This window comes from Oryzias melastigma, linkage group LG7, assembly GCF_002922805.2.
Source record: "Oryzias melastigma strain HK-1 linkage group LG7, ASM292280v2, whole genome shotgun sequence".
Classification (NCBI taxonomy): Eukaryota; Metazoa; Chordata; class Actinopteri; order Beloniformes; family Adrianichthyidae; genus Oryzias; species Oryzias melastigma.
In genome coordinates this window covers 6656241-6674386 of record NC_050518.1, presented here as the reverse complement: position 1 = coordinate 6674386, position 18146 = coordinate 6656241, and the positions used below count along the sequence as shown (strand labels likewise).

Here is an 18146-nt window from a genome sequence, read left to right as displayed (position 1 = left end):
GGGGTCAGCTGGCTTAAAATAGCACTGCAGTGATGCAACTGATAACAAGGAGGTTTTAGCTGCTTACCCTGACGTGCATAAAAACACACCTGGTTATGTGTGGCGCTCAGGTGAACAAAAATGTACGAGAGCTAAATCAAACTGAGCTTCTTGTTGCAAAACCATGAGTCATGCCAACTCTATTCTTAGTTCGAGGGAGTTTGCGCTTGCCCGAGTTATGTGAACCTAAAGGGAGGCTGTGCAAAAGGCTTTTGTGCTGAATCTTTGTGGACTAAAGCTCTGGGTCACAGGGCACTAAAGTGTATACTTGGGTAGATAAATGTTTTAAAACGCATGCTTGCTTTAGTTCACACGGAAATGCATCCAGATGACATTTTTTTCTCCTCTTCTTTTATAGATCATCTATGTTATAAAAACACCACTCCTCCACAAAGCTGGGCAGGAGAAGCACGGCTGCATCCCGAGATGGAAAGGTGCAGCAATGACAGGCGAGGATCCTGCAGAGAGGACAGACGGCTGGTTTGTTGGACGCGGCTGCTGTGGGTGTTTCTCTGGCAGTGTCTTAGCTGGTTGTTGTGAGGAGTGAGAACGAAGCAATCAGCAAGTATACTGCCGCAGAAATTCTTCGCAATAAGAAGCCTGGGGATCACGGCCAAGTGTGGGGGAAAGAAAGGAAACACGGGAGTATCTGATCTTGCCGGAAATCCCAAAACGGATCCTTCAGATTTCACCCAGACCTGGGATCCGGCTGCAGACTGACCGGCTGGGAGCAAGGTCTTTTTGGCTTCAATGACAATTACAGCTGGATAAAAACTTCTGCAGCACGAATCTCTGCTGCCATCTTGTGACTGCAAGAAACCACCCAAGCATTTAATAGTTCTACACTATTTTGTAAAAGCAATAATTTTTCTATATACTGTGACTGTTAGATCTCTCCTTTTTATAAAATAAAATAAAATTTCCTTCAAAAATATAGATTAATATGTGTGATTATTTTAAAACTGAGTGAGTGTCCTCGTTTCACGAATTATCCTGCAAAGTTGTAGTGATATTAATGTTAAAAAGAGTCAAAAATCCTGTTAGGAAATCATTTTGATGCAAAAAAAATCAACAAACAGCAACTAAAATGTGAGAGGAATCTTGACTGTGTGCATGCAGACAAAGTATTGATCTGCATTTATAGCACAGCTGAATATCTCAAGAGAATCCTGCTACTCATGGACCGTTTTGTGCATTTTTGAAACCCGCTGCTGCTCACATGCGACTCCGACGGCGCTGCAGATGCTGCTTTTGCTGTAGTCTGCAGAACAGCATTTATGTTCCACTGCACTGCTGCAAACGCTGACGGGGGTTGCAGTTTTCTGCGCTGCAGTGATGCAGAGGCAGTAAAACTCCCCGCTCTCACAGAAGGTCACTTCTTCTTCGTTTTTTTTCTCTTTAAACTGGCTTTCAAGCTTTTTTTACACTTCATCCTCAGGAGAAAATATTAATTACCCAAGCAACAAATAATGAGTTACTGCCGAGGACAAAGGACGGCTGACATTTCTCGTTACTCAAAGAAATTCCACAAATTGAGTTTTTGTGGCTTCCGTTGATGTTTGGGAGAAAAACGTCAAAGGTGACCATCAGTCAACCCCAATGACTTTTAGAAGCTAAATCATTAAATTAAATACTCATTTCCAGAGAAAAATAAAAGATCAGGATGAATAGTCGATGCCTGGACCTCACGGTAAAGTGTATTGAACCAGACGCTGAAGTCCTGCTTAACAACTGGGAGTGAAAGAGATTTGATTGAGTGAAGTGGTTATCACTGCGAATAACCAAAAAAAAATATGATCGCATGTTATATTTGTTATACTTTTTTGTGTGTCAATTTAAGTGAAAAGAGGTTTTGCTCGTTTCACACCAAAAACAATTTCAAAGATCAATTAGCAAGAGAATTAGGTTGAGAATTACCAGCTGACAGGGGCTTTGAGCCCACGCCGCATCCTAACGCGCTCATTCAAAACTGATGAGACCAAACATTCCGGGAGTCACTCAGGAGACCATCGAAGTGCAGCTTATTTCAAACCAAATAAGCTCGTAGAGCTGAAAGAGCAATCGAAAGACGGATGGGCTTAAAAAGGCTGAAAGTTTTTTTGTTTTTGTTTTACTCAGCCCCTGTTTTCTTTTCTGCAATGACCAGAGGCAGTCTTACTAATCACCTTATTGATCCTCTCTTTATCATCTGCAGACATCTGACTGTGCAGAGAGAGAGGACCGGGGAATAAAAACAAGCATTAAGATTTTCAGAAAAAATATTTTAAAAATAAGTAAAGAAGGCATTTTAAAACATCGGTACGTTGGATGATCTACAATCAGACAGAGAGATAATTTATATATAATATAATATTCTGAGCCTATGTAATTATCACAGGGAGAACCTTTTTTTTAAACTTATTTCAGGATAATCAATGATATCACATTAGCTGTTGAAAAAATAGTGTCAACACCCAAATGTATTAACTGTTGTGCAGAAAATACATTTAGTTAGGGATGCCAAAACGAACTGTGTGCTACACACTGAACAGAATTGTGGGGAGAGTGAGTTGTTGCGTCCATATGTTGCACACCAGTATGTTTCTGTTAGAAGTGCTAAATTTAGGAAATTATTTATTGCTTATTATTTTAGAATAAGTCAAATTAAAGGTTTTCCCTTTCGTCCTAATATATAAAGCTTTCATTTTTTTTTTGCTGTTGCTGTATTACACAAATCATGCATCAAATCAAAGCAAAACTGTGATCCAGAAATCGAGCTTTGAACCAAACTGTGGGGAAAGTGAATCATTATATCTAATCTGAATTTTCTTGATTTCTGTGAGGCTGCAGGCTTGCTATACAACAAGGTGGGTTTAGATTAGTAGATTTTTCCTTTTATTTTTGCTAAACTCAACTCAAAAATGAAAATGCTAAGAAAGTTGAGACCTCTGGTGCTTGCCCAAGCTGTACGAAAACCAAAGGTAGTAAACAAAGCAACACTCTTGCATACTTTAGTGAATCTGGAAAAACCTGATTCCTGGCATTGCAGTTAATGTGACGCACAACGTTTAAAACTCAAAGTCTAACATAAACACACAATGTGACATTTTTCTAAAGATTTTCATTTACTAAACGAAAATCATTTTACTATAAGCTCATAGTCTTTTATTTATTAATTATTGTATTTTCCAGCATAAATAGTCGTGGATAGAGCCAAGCGGTGGCACAACTGTTCTCGATTAAATACAGTTTAATCCGACACACTGTTTTCCTGTGTACATAAGTGAGACCCTCACCTGCCCTGGTGACTGACAGTCTTGTTGACAAGTCTGCAACCTTCAAGAAATATAAAGAGATATTATTTTACTAAATATTAAATTAGTTTTTACTTTTGATAAAAGCTGAATGAGTGCCTTTCAAAATAAACTCCCCTGTGCCACATAATCATCCCACAGCAGCACATGTACTCAAATGAAAAATTTAAAACAACGCAAGTCAAAAATAGCTTTTTTTTTCTCTAGTTATACTTTAAGCCTACTTTGGTGGGCTGCCATCCTTTTTCCCACTGTATATATATATATATATATATATATATATATATACACAAGAAGTCAGCATTTTTGAGCAGCACACATGATTTAAACTTATTCTGATTATAAAAAGTGTAAAGAGGATAAAACGTTTTAGCAACATTTTACTCTGTGGTTGAAATCTATCAATTGTAAAGCACACAAGGAATTTTCATTTAGTGTAAAGTGGCAAAAATGACACTTCCTGTTATGCCTCAGCCATTCATTCTTAAATCAAACTAAAAGGAAATTATTGCTAACTGATTCACTCTATTTAAATAAATGAATTTCATTTAATTTTTCTTCAACCTGAGAAACACAATTATTGGATAATTTATCTCCTTTGACTGTGGTTTCCTCACTCAAGCTTGGGTAAAGTATTAGAAGCCTGGGAGCTTGAGGATCCTACATAGTATCTTGTAGTATCTAGCACTGCACTTTTGTAAGCTGAGATGTTTGAGGTCTTTCCAGGAATCTGCTGCCTTTCCCTGAGTGCTTGGGGACCGCTGTCACCCTAACAGTCCAAACTTTCTCCAGTTCTTCCATGGTATTTCTCTAGTTTCTTATGTTTCTCCTTTCTGATGTTTCAATCTCTTCCACTACATTGGATTTTCTCTGTTTTTATCTACCACCATTATGTTTGCTTGGTTCGCCATCACCATCTTGTCATTCACCTAGCCACCTTCTGAGCTTGTTTAATCCCTCCCAGGGTCACAGGCCTGCTGAAGCCCCAGCTACTGTTGAGTGAAGTCATCCTAGGATCTTTGATCTCTCATTCTCTACCACTATTGAATGGAATGTGTTTCCCACTCTGACCTTGGGAGTTGTAGTTCATATACAAGGTCTAGTCCAGGGATCTGTAACTTGAGGTTCCAGAGTCACATGTGGCTCTTTTATCTGTACATTGTGTCTCCCTAGCTTTGAAGAAAAATGCTAACAATTAGGTTCATTTGATTTTATCTATCTATCTATCTATCTATCTATCTATCTATATATATATATATATATATATAGTCAAAAATAAAGCAGGCTCTGCAGAGCAGCTGACTAACTTCTGCTTTTGGTTCCTGTTGGTGCAATAAGGAGCGCGCGCGCAGCAGGCGGGAGGAGGGATTAAAAGTGAGCAGAAAGTTGAGTTTGACTCCTTCAAAACAAGCTGGAAGGAGTGCTCCTGCTGTCGTTCGCTTTCACGGAGGAATGATGCGTGTCCCTGCCACCCAAAAGTACCGGTGAACTAACGACACTGGCGGCTCGTTTGTGTAAGAGTCAGCGATGGCGAACGGGACCGAGACGGAGTTGTTTGTGTACGAGCAAGTGGTGGTGTTGTGTACTTGCGTTCTGTCGGTCCTGGGCTCCACTTTGATCTTCCTCACCTTCGTTTTGTGGTCGGATTTGAGGACGACTCCGAGGAGGCTGCTGGTGTACCTGTCGGTGTCGGACTGGCTGTCGGCCGTGTCCTACGCTTACGGAGTCGTGAAAGTTTTTCACTCCAACTCGCCGGACTGCGTGGCTCAAGGAGCGATATCCACTTTCGCCAACACCAGCAGCTTCTTCTGGACCGTGGCCATCGCTGTGTACTTGTACGTCTTCATAGTCAAGTCCAGTCAAAGACTCGCGGACAGCCTGGTGTTGTCGTTTCACCTGGTCAGGTACGTGAACTGCATGCTAGCTTAACTCGTTTCAGACAAAGGTTTCCTGGAGCATCTTGGGTGATTTCCCCAATATTTAATGTCATTTTTTTCCATTAGTCATACTTATATTTATTAAACATAATATTTACAAGAAGAAAAAAGTTCGACTCTTACATTACCCAATGGTATTTTTGTCTGGGTTTCAGGTTTTTAATAGTATGAGTGAACTTGGACTACTCCAGGAGCCCGTTTCTATGGTTACGGCGAGGACGCAGTTTATTGCAACTAGAATTTAATTCATTTTTTATCTTAAGGCAAATTCGGTATGTCGCATAAAAATACAACTATAACAAAATTAAACCAAATTAAAACATTAATGATCTGTATATTCACACTGCACCAACAAACCAGTTTATCAAGCAGCAGAATCAAAAGTAAAATCTCTCCATCCATCCATCCATCCATCCATCCATCCATCCATCCATCCATGCATCTATGCATCCATCTGTTAATCCATCCATCCATGCATTTATCCGGCTATCCATGCATCCGTCCATCCATGCATCTATCCGTGCGTCTGTCCATCCATGCAACCATATATCCGTCCGTCCATCCATCCCTCCATCCAATCCTCCATCCTTCCCTCCCTCTTAACCCTTGTGCTATCTAATGTGGTCCAGATGACCCGAGCCTTACACTGACGTGTTATTCATCCATGACAAATGTGGATGAAGGTGATCCAGTGAATATCAAAAATCATTTAAAAAAAAAAAAAAGGTCAGCGCACTGTCTTGTGGAGTTCAGATGACCCCACTCCAAACATCATCATACCTAGGAAAGCACAAGGGTTAATCCACTGCATCCCTTTTGGGATCCCTTTTGGGATCCCAAAGCCAAACCTGGCTAATGTTGGGTGAAGGTGGAGTACATCCCAGACAACTCGCTACCCTGCTGCAGGACCGCACAATGACATGCCCAAATACACAAAGTCACTCTCAGGGACTATTTAAAGTAATAAATCAACCTATAAAGCATGTTTTTGAACTGTGGGAGGAATCCGGAGTGGAAACCAATACATGAGAACAATCAAACTCCACACAGAAAGGTCCCAGCCGGAATTTGAACCAGGGCCTTCTCACTATGAGATAAAAGTGCTAATCACTGCACCACCGTGCAGCCTTGGAAGAAAAACATTTCAATTAAATCTTAAATCAGTAAACATTTCCAGGTGCATTTTGTCAACAGAACAAGTTTCTTTTGTCTAACGGGAAACAAAAAATATGAGTCCAAACTATTGAAAAAAACTTTAAAAAGTTCCATTCCACTCCTTTGTTTAAAAAAATAATTACAGGGATATATGAAACATTGGTGACAGTGGGAAAAAAAAACATGAATTTGTATCCATTTCCTCTGAGTGTAGGTTACCAATAAGCATCAGCAGGGATTTCGTCATGGAAAGATGCTGCAGGAAAAGTAATCTATTGCAGAAATCTTTGGTTTAGAAATAGGACTGTCACAATCAGTTGATTTGTCGACAACCAATCGACTATTTAAAAAGTCGACGACGAATTTAATAGTTGATTAGTCGTTTCTTTCTTTTTTTTTTATCCCAAAACTACAGTGCACACTTTCCTATGCCGCGTCTGCCATTCCATGTAAAGCTAATGATGGTTAAGATGTGTGTTTTACATCTAGTTTATGCATGATCCAATTAGTCGACTAATCGGAAAAAATAATCGGTGATTAGTCGACTATTGAAATAATTGTTTGCTTGTACCGTTCGCCTGGACAAGTAGTGTAGGCCACGTCAATCATCTTTTGAGAGCTCAAGCCAGAGTGAACCAAAATGCTGGGGTGAAAAAAAAAAAAAAAGAAGAACCGCTTGATTTAAATTGTTTCCGACAGCAGGATGTAGAAAATATATTGAAAGCAAGCATTATTTCAAATGAAACAGTTATGGGGTCACACATCTTGTCTGAACACTAGCACAAGCTGAGAAACTATGTTCAGATTTAGAGTTTGGGACTTTAAAAGGTCCAAAATAACCCTGACTTTAGAACTGCTAGTGTTCAATGCTACTCCCTATAGCAGCATCCATGATGCATGCGTGTTAAGGTACTCGACGGGTTGATGAGGCCCGTGACTATAGTACAAAAACTACCCTGTGATATCAAAGTTTGACCAACATAAGAGGTATGGATGAGAATTAGGGAACAGACAAAAACAGGAAAAAAAGTCATTCAATCAATAAAAAATGGAAAAATAAGTCTACATGAGACAAAAATAAGGAAAGCAATTTGAAAGATTTCTTGTTTATTTCAGCAAATTTTGTAGGTTTCTGTGCTGGTTTATAGTGATTATTACATTCTAAGGTGGGTTTTTAACTTATCGTCCTTCTTGTAATTTTTGCAGCTGTGAAAGTGCAAAAATGTAAGTTTTAGAGTAGTATAACTTCCAAGCGCCGAGTCATGGAGTTGCAGAGTTGATGCTGAGGATAAGATGTCTATATTTGGATAATCATAAATCATTTCATATGGTGTTCTCTGTTAGTTTTTGTCCCCAGGCTCACTAAAGCAGAAATGAAAGCCTTCCTCCTCTGCTTCTTTTTTTCTGTCAATACTTGACTGGGAAGTATTTCAGTAAGCATTTTCTTTTTGGACCTCAGGGTCAATTTTTGTCAATTTTATTTTTATTTTTTTTTACTTCTGCATAGAACTCAAAGATTACAACTTCGAGGTCAACTATGACATTTCGAAGTTATCCAGTTTGGTTTCTATCCTAGTTCTAGAAAAGATGTATCCCTTTGCAGTCTAGCACTGGCAGTATGTGTTTGTTCAAACTAACAGAGCTTGCACTACTTCTTGTTGAGGTTTCCTGTGTGAACTTGCAGTTTTGTTTTTTTTGCTTCAAGTTCAGCAGCTCTATCTTCTGAACTTTCTGAATCAACACCTTTAGTGTTTAATTTTTACATCAGTAACTAGCTGAGGCGTGAGAGGAACCTGATTCTTCTGAAATTAGCAGAAGAGGAAGGCACCATTCGTCTTCTGGATCTGGCAACCAAGAAGAGGATTGTCCTGACGGCTCCCACAGAACCATCTGGGAAATGAGGGACTGCAGGGGGGGCAGCCTTTTTCTCCACAAACACTCCTTTCAGCTCTTTCAGCAGGTGACTGAGTTCCTCACCCCCATTTCCTAGGCAGTGCCCAGCTAGCCTGCAGAAAAATCATTTAGCCTGCTTGTATCCCGGATCTTGAGCTCATTCATGAAAGCAAGAACATAGATTGACCAGGAAGTTGAAAGCTTTGCCTTTCAGCTCAGCTCCATTTTTAGCACAGCAAGCACAATGGATTTCTCCACCCGCTACACCTCCCTGTTTCTCGCTCCATCCCTCACCAGCTTGAGTAGTTTTCTACCTGAAGGACAAATGTACAGAACCCTGGACTTAAAAAAAAATAAATAAATAAAAAACACACACAAAAATTGCTCCCACAACTAAATAATTTGCGTCCACAAATTGGTAATTTTGCAAATTACTATTTTTGTGTGCACAAATCAGCCTTTTGTGAGCATAAATTATCACCTTGATGGCATAAATTATCACAGTGTGAGTATAAATTAGCATTTTGTGCGCAAATTTGCATTTGTGGGGGAAAAATTGCATTTTATTGTGTGCAAATGAGCATTTTATAGGCACAAATTCATATTTTTCTGAGTAAAAATGATCAATTTAAGAGCACAAATGAGCATTTTATGCGGACATATTAGCACTTTTGGCACACAAAGTTGTATATTTTGGCCTCAAATTTGTTTTAAGAATTGAAGATACTAAAATGCTAATTTGTGCCAACAAAATACTAATTCATGAGCAAAAAAGTAAATAAAATGCTAATCTGTGGCCATGAAACACACTTTTACCCCAAAAATGCTAATGAAATGATAATTTGTGACCACAACGTACACATTTTTAACACAAATTATTAATTAGAGAAAAAAATATTTTTATTATAATTTTTTTATGTCATGTGCAGGGCTCTGTACAAATGACCCCTTTTTCCAGTCAAAGTATTTAGTTGCGGCATCATTTCAAAATTTCTCTCTGGGTGGATCATATAGCCTGATGGTGCAGATTCTTCTGATGTTAATTGCAGCGAGCGTGAAGAAGAGGCAGCTGCAGGATGTTGAGGGATGTGCAGCTGGTCATCAATAACAACCCCAGCCTCCTTGCAGCTTTTTCAGTTAAAGAGGCTATTTTTATCCTGCCATTGATTAACTGAAAACGATCAATGCAGCGTTCTTACTGCGTTTAGCGGAAAACCGCTTTCCTTTTTTTCCACTTGTCAAAAGTCAATCGGATATTTGCTTCGAGACCCAAGGGTCATCAAACAAGTACGGCTTGATATGTGATATGAGAAGCTGTCTGACAACAGAACCCACAGCGGTGGTTTATATTGAAAAGATAAGAAGATTTGAGTGCAGGATTTCTGGAAACCCCTCCAGTGAGGTTTAAAATAAAACAAAAGTTTAATTTGTTTGATATTTTAATTTCAAGAAATACAGAAAGTTATATGTTCTAGTGTAAAATGCCCTAAAACAGAGGATCTGCTTAACACCAAAGATTAAATTGATTTATTTTTAACAGCCAGGGATGGGAGCTGAACTTTAAATGCAGGAATTGTGTATTAAAACTTCTCAAGTGTGACATTTTTCCTTGTCATTCTGAGAATTTAGATTGCAGCAAGTGAATAAAAGTTTTCAACCTCAGTGGTAAAGCTGCATAAAACACCGATAGGGTGTAAAGTTTGCTCTGAAGTCCTTATAGGGTGGCCCTGATGTACAAATAATTTCAATAAAAAATTATTAAAGATCACAACAATAAAATATATATATATATATATCAAAACACAAATTTTGAAAGAAAAAAAATCTAAACAACATTCTAGAAACCAAAATGTGAAAAAAAATAGAAAAGGAAATTGTTAAAAAAATAACAAAATAAGAAATTGGAAACAGTAGGTGCTTTCATCACTGGTTGAAGTTTGAGGTTTGAAGAAGAGGGACACCAAAAGGATGTTTTTCCCGAATTTTGGTAACGAGTCGTCGATTGAGGGATTGCTGAAGTTTTACCGTGGGTGTGGCCAAAAGCATAAAAAAATGTCGTCTGTCGAAAGAAATTGTCATAACAAAGAACAGTTGAAAAGTTAAACAAACATCAAGATCCAATCGGTGATGTTCCATAATATCATAATCTCCACACTTTCTGGTTTCTTATTTTGTTTTATTTTTAAAATATCTGGAAAACTTTTGTTTTCTGAAATGTTTTCTTCATGTATTGTTTCCTAATTTCGGAATTGTGCTTTGTTTTTTTGGAATTACGTTTTGTTTTATGGAATTTTTTTATTTCTAAAATGTTATGTTGTTTTTTAATTATTTTTGTCTCAGTTGTCATTGTAATCTTTCATTTGTTTTTGCGTTGACTACTTCAGGGTCACTGTATATTTGATCCCATCTGGTGTTTTTATCTGTTGAACCCTGAAGGAGTGTAGTTGCTCTCACTGATTGTGTCGAGACAGATTGGTTTTTATTTGCACTGAGTGTGCTTTTAAAAATGCTGAGGAGACAAGTCGGTCCAGTGTTTCAACTCTCCTCAAATGTTTTTTTGTGAATTAAAACCTTATTCACCTTATTAACCTTATTCACTTCGACGTATAGATCCCGTCTTTTGAATTGTTGTATTTTTTATTTTTTTGCTTAAGTTTGAACTGTGGCGTGACTTTTGCGTGTCTGTTGTTCCTCTGTAAATTACTGACCTTTCTGTAATGATTTTGGGGAAGTGAAGAGGAATTCGTTTTGCTGTGCTGTAGTTTCTTTAGGGACATTTTCCCCGTGCCTTACTGCTCCGAATGAGGATGTCATTCCTTATTGCACACAATAATCCTTTTGTGGAGCCCTATAAGAAAAAATGAAACTTACAATACAATCATCTGTCAGTGGATGACTGCAGAGAGAAAGACAAAAAGTTCAAGCATGACTTCTCTTTTCAAAGCATCAGTTTAAGGGGAAGAGAGAACGGCTGTCATTTTGTGGTTTTATGATCTATCCAAGTCAACAAAACCTGTATGACTCTGCATCTTGCTCCATGTAACAAACAAGTCTCAGCAAAGGCATCTTTCACATGGTGTCACATGTCAGCATGTTCTACCCGGCAACCATTCAAATAAAGACCCAGTGTGTGTCTGCGATATAAAGTTGACTTTTAGCATTTTTTTTTTCATATCATCAAACTCTTTGTTGTGTTTTGCAGTTGGGGCGTTCCTCTGATTATCACCGCCACGGCCGTGGGTCTCAAGAAAATCGGGTACGACGCCTCAGAGGTATCTGTGGGCTGGTGCTGGGTCAGGATCGATGCTCAAGACCGGATCCTGTGGATGCTGCTCACCGGAAAGATCTGGGAATTCCTGGCTTACCTTACCCTCCCTGTGGTATACATCTTGATCAAAAGGCATATCCACAGAGCGGTGAGGACACACCAAACATGTGCAGTTTCAAAGCACTGCTGAGAAAACGGAGTGGGTAGAAGAAAAATATAATTATTTCCACTCCACCCATAAGTTTTGTTTTGTCTAGATTTATTGATAATTTGTTTTTATCAAACAAACCACAGTTTCAGTTTTGATGGTTCAGTCGTGACCGCATCACGCAAGTGCATTATGTTCTTGCCTGCACAGAAAACATTGGTGTCCTCCAAAAAATAGGTTGTTTTAAAATGTCTGACACCTTACAAATATCATTAATATGTAAAATAAATTAATTTTGGGCCCAATATTGATCCTTGTGGGACTCCACAATTATCCCTTTGTGTTCTTGAGCAACTATCTGCACAAACTGTTTACGTTTTCTCACGTAGCTTTTAATTATCAAAGTACATCACCTAATCTTCAGTCTGCAGAGCATGAATTTGATGTTCTGGGGTGTTTTATAGGTTCCCGCATTTCAGCACTTTTGTTAAAGCTTCCAGCCCGAATTTGATGATGGATCATCCCAGAAATATGTTTTTTTATGATGACGGTAGATTATGTTCATTTTGTTCCCTGCTGCAGTTTGGCTTACACCACAGGCTGCATGGAGATAAATGAGGCAAGCAGCCATGCATACTCACTCTGAGATCCTTCTGAGTCACCGAATAGACAGACCAGCATGTGTGCTTCTGACAGGAAGTCCAAGTGCTGAGAGGAAACTGGCCATGCAGAATATCTGAATACAAAGAAAACCCTGAAAGCAGGAACTTTCATGTGTTGAGATGCTAATTACTGAAACAACATTTTACCACCAACACCATCATTATCTATCACCTGGTGCATTACAGAGTCATATATTAAATGCATGAGCAGAGAAAAAAAAACACTAAACTTATCTTAGTTTTTGAACATTTTAATATTAACAATTAATAAATAAATAAAATAGTTGAAAGCAGTACAACAACATACTCGGACTGCTGAAAGCAACCAGACAATTAGCTCTTTATTTGTTTTGGAGTCTTAACACAAGAACACAAGAAATATACTGTCAATATCATACCAGATCTTTTTAGCCAAGTCACAGTACATTCCTCTTTATATAAAAACACATGAATATAGTATAATATCATTTTTGTCATGAATAAAATAGTCGAAATAAATTAGCTGAAAATAAAATTTAAATGTAAAAATATGTATTTTTGTGTTTTGTCAGAATATAATTATAAACTGTTGATGTCCATACTAAAAACAGTGACATTTAAAATGGAAAAAATAAAATAGTCAGTACTACATGAATCAATATATTTAATAATAATATTGATAAGTAATAAAATAGTGACTGTGGTTTGTTTTTATTCAAAATAAATGCACTTTTTAACCTAAATTTAAATGTGTTATTAAGACTCTTTCTGATGAAATTTGTGTTTTTGGTATTTTTACTAGGGGTGTCTATTGGAAAGAGTCTAGTGGTACGATATTTATCGCGATGCCCGGCTAACGATATGATGTGTATCGTGATATATCCCAAGAGTGTACCTGGACATTTTTTTTACTATTTTTTTTACAAGAGTATGTCTTAGAAAAAAACTCTAAGCGAATATTAATTCATTTTAATAAAATTATAAAATTAATTTTATGTAATGATCACGGTATTAAGCATTGGAACTGTATTTCAACTCCGTTTTCACCCAAGCTAATTCATGGTGTTCATCTTTTGGTAAATTAAGAGATATTTGTATTTAAAGGGAATAATTAACATCACATATTTTTCAGCTTAAGAAAAAAAAAAGTGGAAAACCAAAGTAAGACGCAGAAGGACGCTGATAAATAATTCATTAAATATTCCCATGTCAGCATTTTTAAATCGATACAAGTATCATTAAATGAAGTATCCCAATTTATCACCGAATGAGTCGTTTTCTGCACCCCTAGTTTTTACCATGTTCTAGTGGCTTTTTTTCTCATGATGGAGGATGTAAGTAATGCTTAAAACTGCATTTCTGAATACTTACTTATTCAGTTTGTGAATGAAAAAAATGCAGTTGGAGAAAGACCTTAGTTGTGACATAGAAAACACATTGGGCAGGCCACAAGCTGCACAATGGGATGGGGAAGTGGGTTACTGCGCCAACTGTCCTGCCCACAACTCGGAGGCAAATTTCTAATGAACTACTAAATGACACAAGTTTTGTTTATTTTGACTTGAAAACTGCATAATTATAATTAAAAGTCCTCTGAGACCGCCTTTAAAATAGATAAAAAGATAACAAAGTGGGTTTTTAGGTAAAAATCACACATAATCTTTATACTAAAATGGAGTTTTAGAAGGAGAAGTGTCTTTGATCAAGCTTTACATAAAAGCAGTGATTGTCATGCTTCCTTTTGAGAAATGCGTCCTCATAACTGCCAAACTATTTATAGAAGAGAACATTCTCTCATACTGATTGCTACTTGTGTGTGTCTTCATATATCTGCGGGGTCAAAATCCTTTTTTGTAAATCCATATTCTTCCTAGGCTGGAGTTGTAGGTTCTTATTGGCAGAAAATCCAGTGATCATCCACCAATTCACCTCCAGCTTTGTCCTTTCTGGATGTTGGTCTAATGCATGCGGCAGAAATCATTTCTCTTCAGTGTTAACTTCTATCTACAAATCCCACTTCTTTTATTACCCAGACTGTTATTTCCTGAGGAAGACTTATGATCATATGACCTCAACAGACTCCTTTACTCTCAGGCTACAGGCTTTCTTAGTCTCCCCAGAGCCTCATTAAAGGATGAAGAGCGTTCATATGTCAGGCTGCTCTCCCGTGGGAATAACTTGCTGCTTTGGTTTGGGAGAACTTTCCCCCTGTCCACATTTGTTTTCCTGCTTCTTTTTGCTAAAACACCCAAATAAGTTTGTTTTTGCTGTTTTTGTTGAGTCATTTCCTGTGTAGCTCCAACTCTGCTCTCACTCCATACTCTGTCTAATGCAGCATGCGGCCCTGTCTGAATACCGGCCCATCTTGGCCAACCGGCCCGCGTCTCAGTCCTTCTCATCCATGGCTGACGTGAAACTAACCCTCATTCCCATTATCTTCATCGTCCTGCGCATTTGGAGCACGGTGCGCTTCATTCTGCTGCTCACTGACTCACCTGTCCGGCAGAACCCACTGCTGGTCACGCTGCATGTAAGTTTGAGGTTTCTAAATATGGCCTAGATTTGTATACATAACCATGGAAGTCATAAGGGGGGTGGGGGGATATCATCACTTAAGCTTGTGACTGCATGCTGTCAAACCTGTGAGTCACTGTGCAATCTTCCTGTGTGAACAAAGGTTGCAGAAGTTGCAAAAATAGACCAAAATTTTAAAAATAATATATATATTTTTAAATTTCATTTATTTAATAAGACTTTTGATTGTAAACTCAAAAAATATATATACTTATATTAATATTCAACAGTAAAGAAAAAAAATGAAGTTTGTTTCTCTGTATTTTCTATTAAAACATATTAAAATACATTCCTTTTTATTTATGCTTTGACCCAACAGGGAATTGGCAACACCTCCCAGGGGGCAGCCAACTGCATCATGTTTGTTTTGCTCACTCAGCCCATCCGCACGCGGCTCTGCGCCGCGCTCTGCTGCACCTCCAAGTGTGGAGCGGAGCCGTCGCCCTCCAACCGTGACCCGCAGACACTCCTGCCAGGACAGGACCCCCCCTCCAAGAGGGAGGAAGACGGCACCTCCACAGTGTACTCCAACACGTGATGCTCTGCTCTGTGCATGAGTGAAGACGGACTGTGCACAGATGCAGCAGCAGAGGTCTCCACTTCACCCTGAAAACTGCATTAAAGCAAGTGCCTGCTGGGAGGGTAGTAGACTGTGGTGCCTTTTCTGATGACTTCATCCCTTAGCTATGACACTTTAATGGTTTTTTCCCTTTACATTGAGATTCAAATTGTTCACATTTTCCTTTTAATCATGTAAGCTTGTTACTGTGAGCTGATGTTTCATTTTCTTCATGATTTTGTCACTTTTTCCTGATCACAATGAAAACAGGTAAACGCACTAAACCTGCTATAAGAATCATTCTGTTAATAATTTGATTTATTGAGTAATTTCTTTGACATAAAAGAGTAAATGTGGTCAACGTGACCCAATAAACTCACTAAAACTCAGGAAAAATCATTTTATAATGTAAAAAAAGAAGTGAAAATGTAAATAATATTGTATATGTGAGTGTTTTGAGTAAGAGAAAAGTTTTTATGTTGTGTTTTGGGTGTGAGTAAAAAAAGGAAGGCAAAATGATGCTTGGGTCTGTAAATCTAAGAAGATATATTCAAAATTTTTATTGTAATAATCATAGAGGGAACCAATCTTAACCTAAAAAGGTTCTAATTATAGACATTCGTATTATCTACAATACATACATCATAGACAGTTTCATTCTTAAGTGTCAATAATGTGTTCCTCAGAAAACAACTTTTACAAATTTTTTTTGTATTAAAAACTATTTTTAATAGACTAATAATATCCATTATATAATAATTTAAAAATATGTGTATTGAGAAAATGCATATCTCATTTTTATTTATGACGCACATTTTTAGAAAAAACTTCAATGACCAAAGCAAAAAATATGTAAAAACATAAAAACAAGCACATACTAAAAGCAACAATAGAATAAAACTATAATTAATGTTGACCGTGTTTTAAAGCTGGTCAAAAGAAGATTTTTGGTGAAAATCAAAAACCTTAAAGTTGCAGAAGCTCTGATGTGGAGATGAAGACCATTCCTTAAATGAGGTGTAGCCACTCTGTTACCCCTGGACTTCAGGAGAAGCCGAGTGGAAGAGCTTCCTGCAGCTGCTCAGATAAATGCGTTGGAGCCAGACCGTTCCGGACGTTCAAAAACAAGGAAAAAAAGTCTTAAACTGGATCCTTGAGGTAGTAGGAAGCCAGTAGACCTATGTGGTCACGTCGTCTCCTGCCAGTCATCGTACCAGCAGCTGCAGACGACAGTCCAGCCCATTGATAGATGTTAGATGGATGACTCTTTCTAACTCCTTTCCTGGGAAGTGAGGATTCACCTTTCCGGGTACTGGACTGATAAAAAATACTTTTGACCAGAGAGTTAATCTGCTGCTCAGATTTAAGAGTTATCAATGATTGCTTCAAGGTTTTGGTGAAGAGGGCAACAGATAACACTTAACAGCTCAGGATTCACAAAAGTGATGGCTTCAGTTTCTTCCTTATTTAAGGTGAGGAGTTCAAAGCCACTCGTGCTTTCAGATCCTTAAATCAGTTTTGAGATTGAATCATGTCAATGTAAATGCAATCAGCAAAACAATAGATGTGGAAACTTCTCTATCATGTGTTGTTGCTGGAGCCATTCCCTACCAATTCATTGTGTCTTTGAATTACTTTTATATCAAAAACACTTTTGAATCAGCCAAATGTTATGCAATTGTTGTATTTATGTAATTATACTACGCTGATTTGTTTTTCTTGTTGCAGATTAATTAAAAAAATTAAAGAGAAAAATAATTAAAGCAAAAAAGTAAATTCCCATAACAATCAAGAGTTTTTTTTAACTTTAAATTCCATTATTTTAAAGATAAATGGGAGAAAAAAGTTCAACCTGTAGATGACAAATTCCCAGCTGTATATTCATATTCTCAAGTATTTCTGGTATTATGGCATCAGTGATGATTAATGGGTTTGCCCACACGCACAGTCCCTCCATGATCAATAATACTTAATACGGTTTAGCATTTGGAGAATCATTACTTATTGGCTCCCTCTTGACCTCAAGTTAAGAAACTCTTATCTGGTCAAAAGTGTCCTTCCATCTAAACTTTTAACCATTTTTATCTCAGCAGCCTTTCCAGAGCTAATGTGTCAAGAATACCTGTTATCTTTAGGATTTACTCTTAAGCTTCTGGAAAAATTCAAAGTAAACGCAGATATTCCGAGAATCTTTTGTGAATTTCGTGACAACTTGCGGGATTGGGAGCTTAGTAAACACAGCCCTGATTTACTGCAGCGTGACATTGGGTCACTTTGAGCAAACTGAACTCCCGGTGTCAGCGCTAATGCAAATGAGTGCAATAAAGACAAGTGAAGTCTGTTAAACAAAAAAAAAAAGGAGCTTTCGAAGATTTTTTTCCGTTTTAGTTTTATGGCTCCTTCAGTTCTGGGAAAACTCCATTTCTATCAACTTATTTTTATTTTAATAAGTCTTTAATAGTTCATGATCAGGGGTTGGCTAAATTACTTTTAAAGAGCAATTGATTACTTTAGTTACTGGATACAATTGTAATTAAATTACTTTACTTAGTCCCCAATTTAAGAAGTAATTCACTACTCTTTACTTTATTTTTTTTTTCTCCACTCGGACACATTCTTGATGGGATAAATGTTGACTA

The 18146-nt window shown here is 37.7% G+C and overlaps 1 protein-coding gene across 1 annotated transcript; it reads left to right on the top strand.

Moving 5' to 3' along the window:
- The first annotated feature begins 4662 nt into the window (after positions 1-4662).
- gpr157 (G protein-coupled receptor 157) lies at positions 4663-16026 on the top strand. The gene is made up of 4 exons (XM_024292894.2): positions 4663-5236; positions 11520-11733; positions 14710-14904; positions 15268-16026. Exons 1-4 carry the CDS (start codon positions 4860-4862, stop codon positions 15484-15486), a joined length of 1005 nt encoding a protein of 334 aa, XP_024148662.1. The 5' UTR covers positions 4663-4859; the 3' UTR covers positions 15487-16026.
- Positions 16027-18146: the final 2120 nt, after the last annotated feature.

Coding starts and splice junctions, on each gene's coding strand:
- gpr157 (XM_024292894.2), top strand. CDS start 4,860: ATGGCGAACGGGACCGAGACGGAGTTGTTTGTGTACGAGCAAGTGGTG. Junction 5,237..11,519: donor TTGTCGTTTCACCTGGTCAG/GTACGTGAACTG, acceptor TGTGTTTTGCAG/TTGGGGCGTTCCTCTGATTA. Junction 11,734..14,709: donor AAAGGCATATCCACAGAGCG/GTGAGGACACAC, acceptor TGTCTAATGCAG/CATGCGGCCCTGTCTGAATA.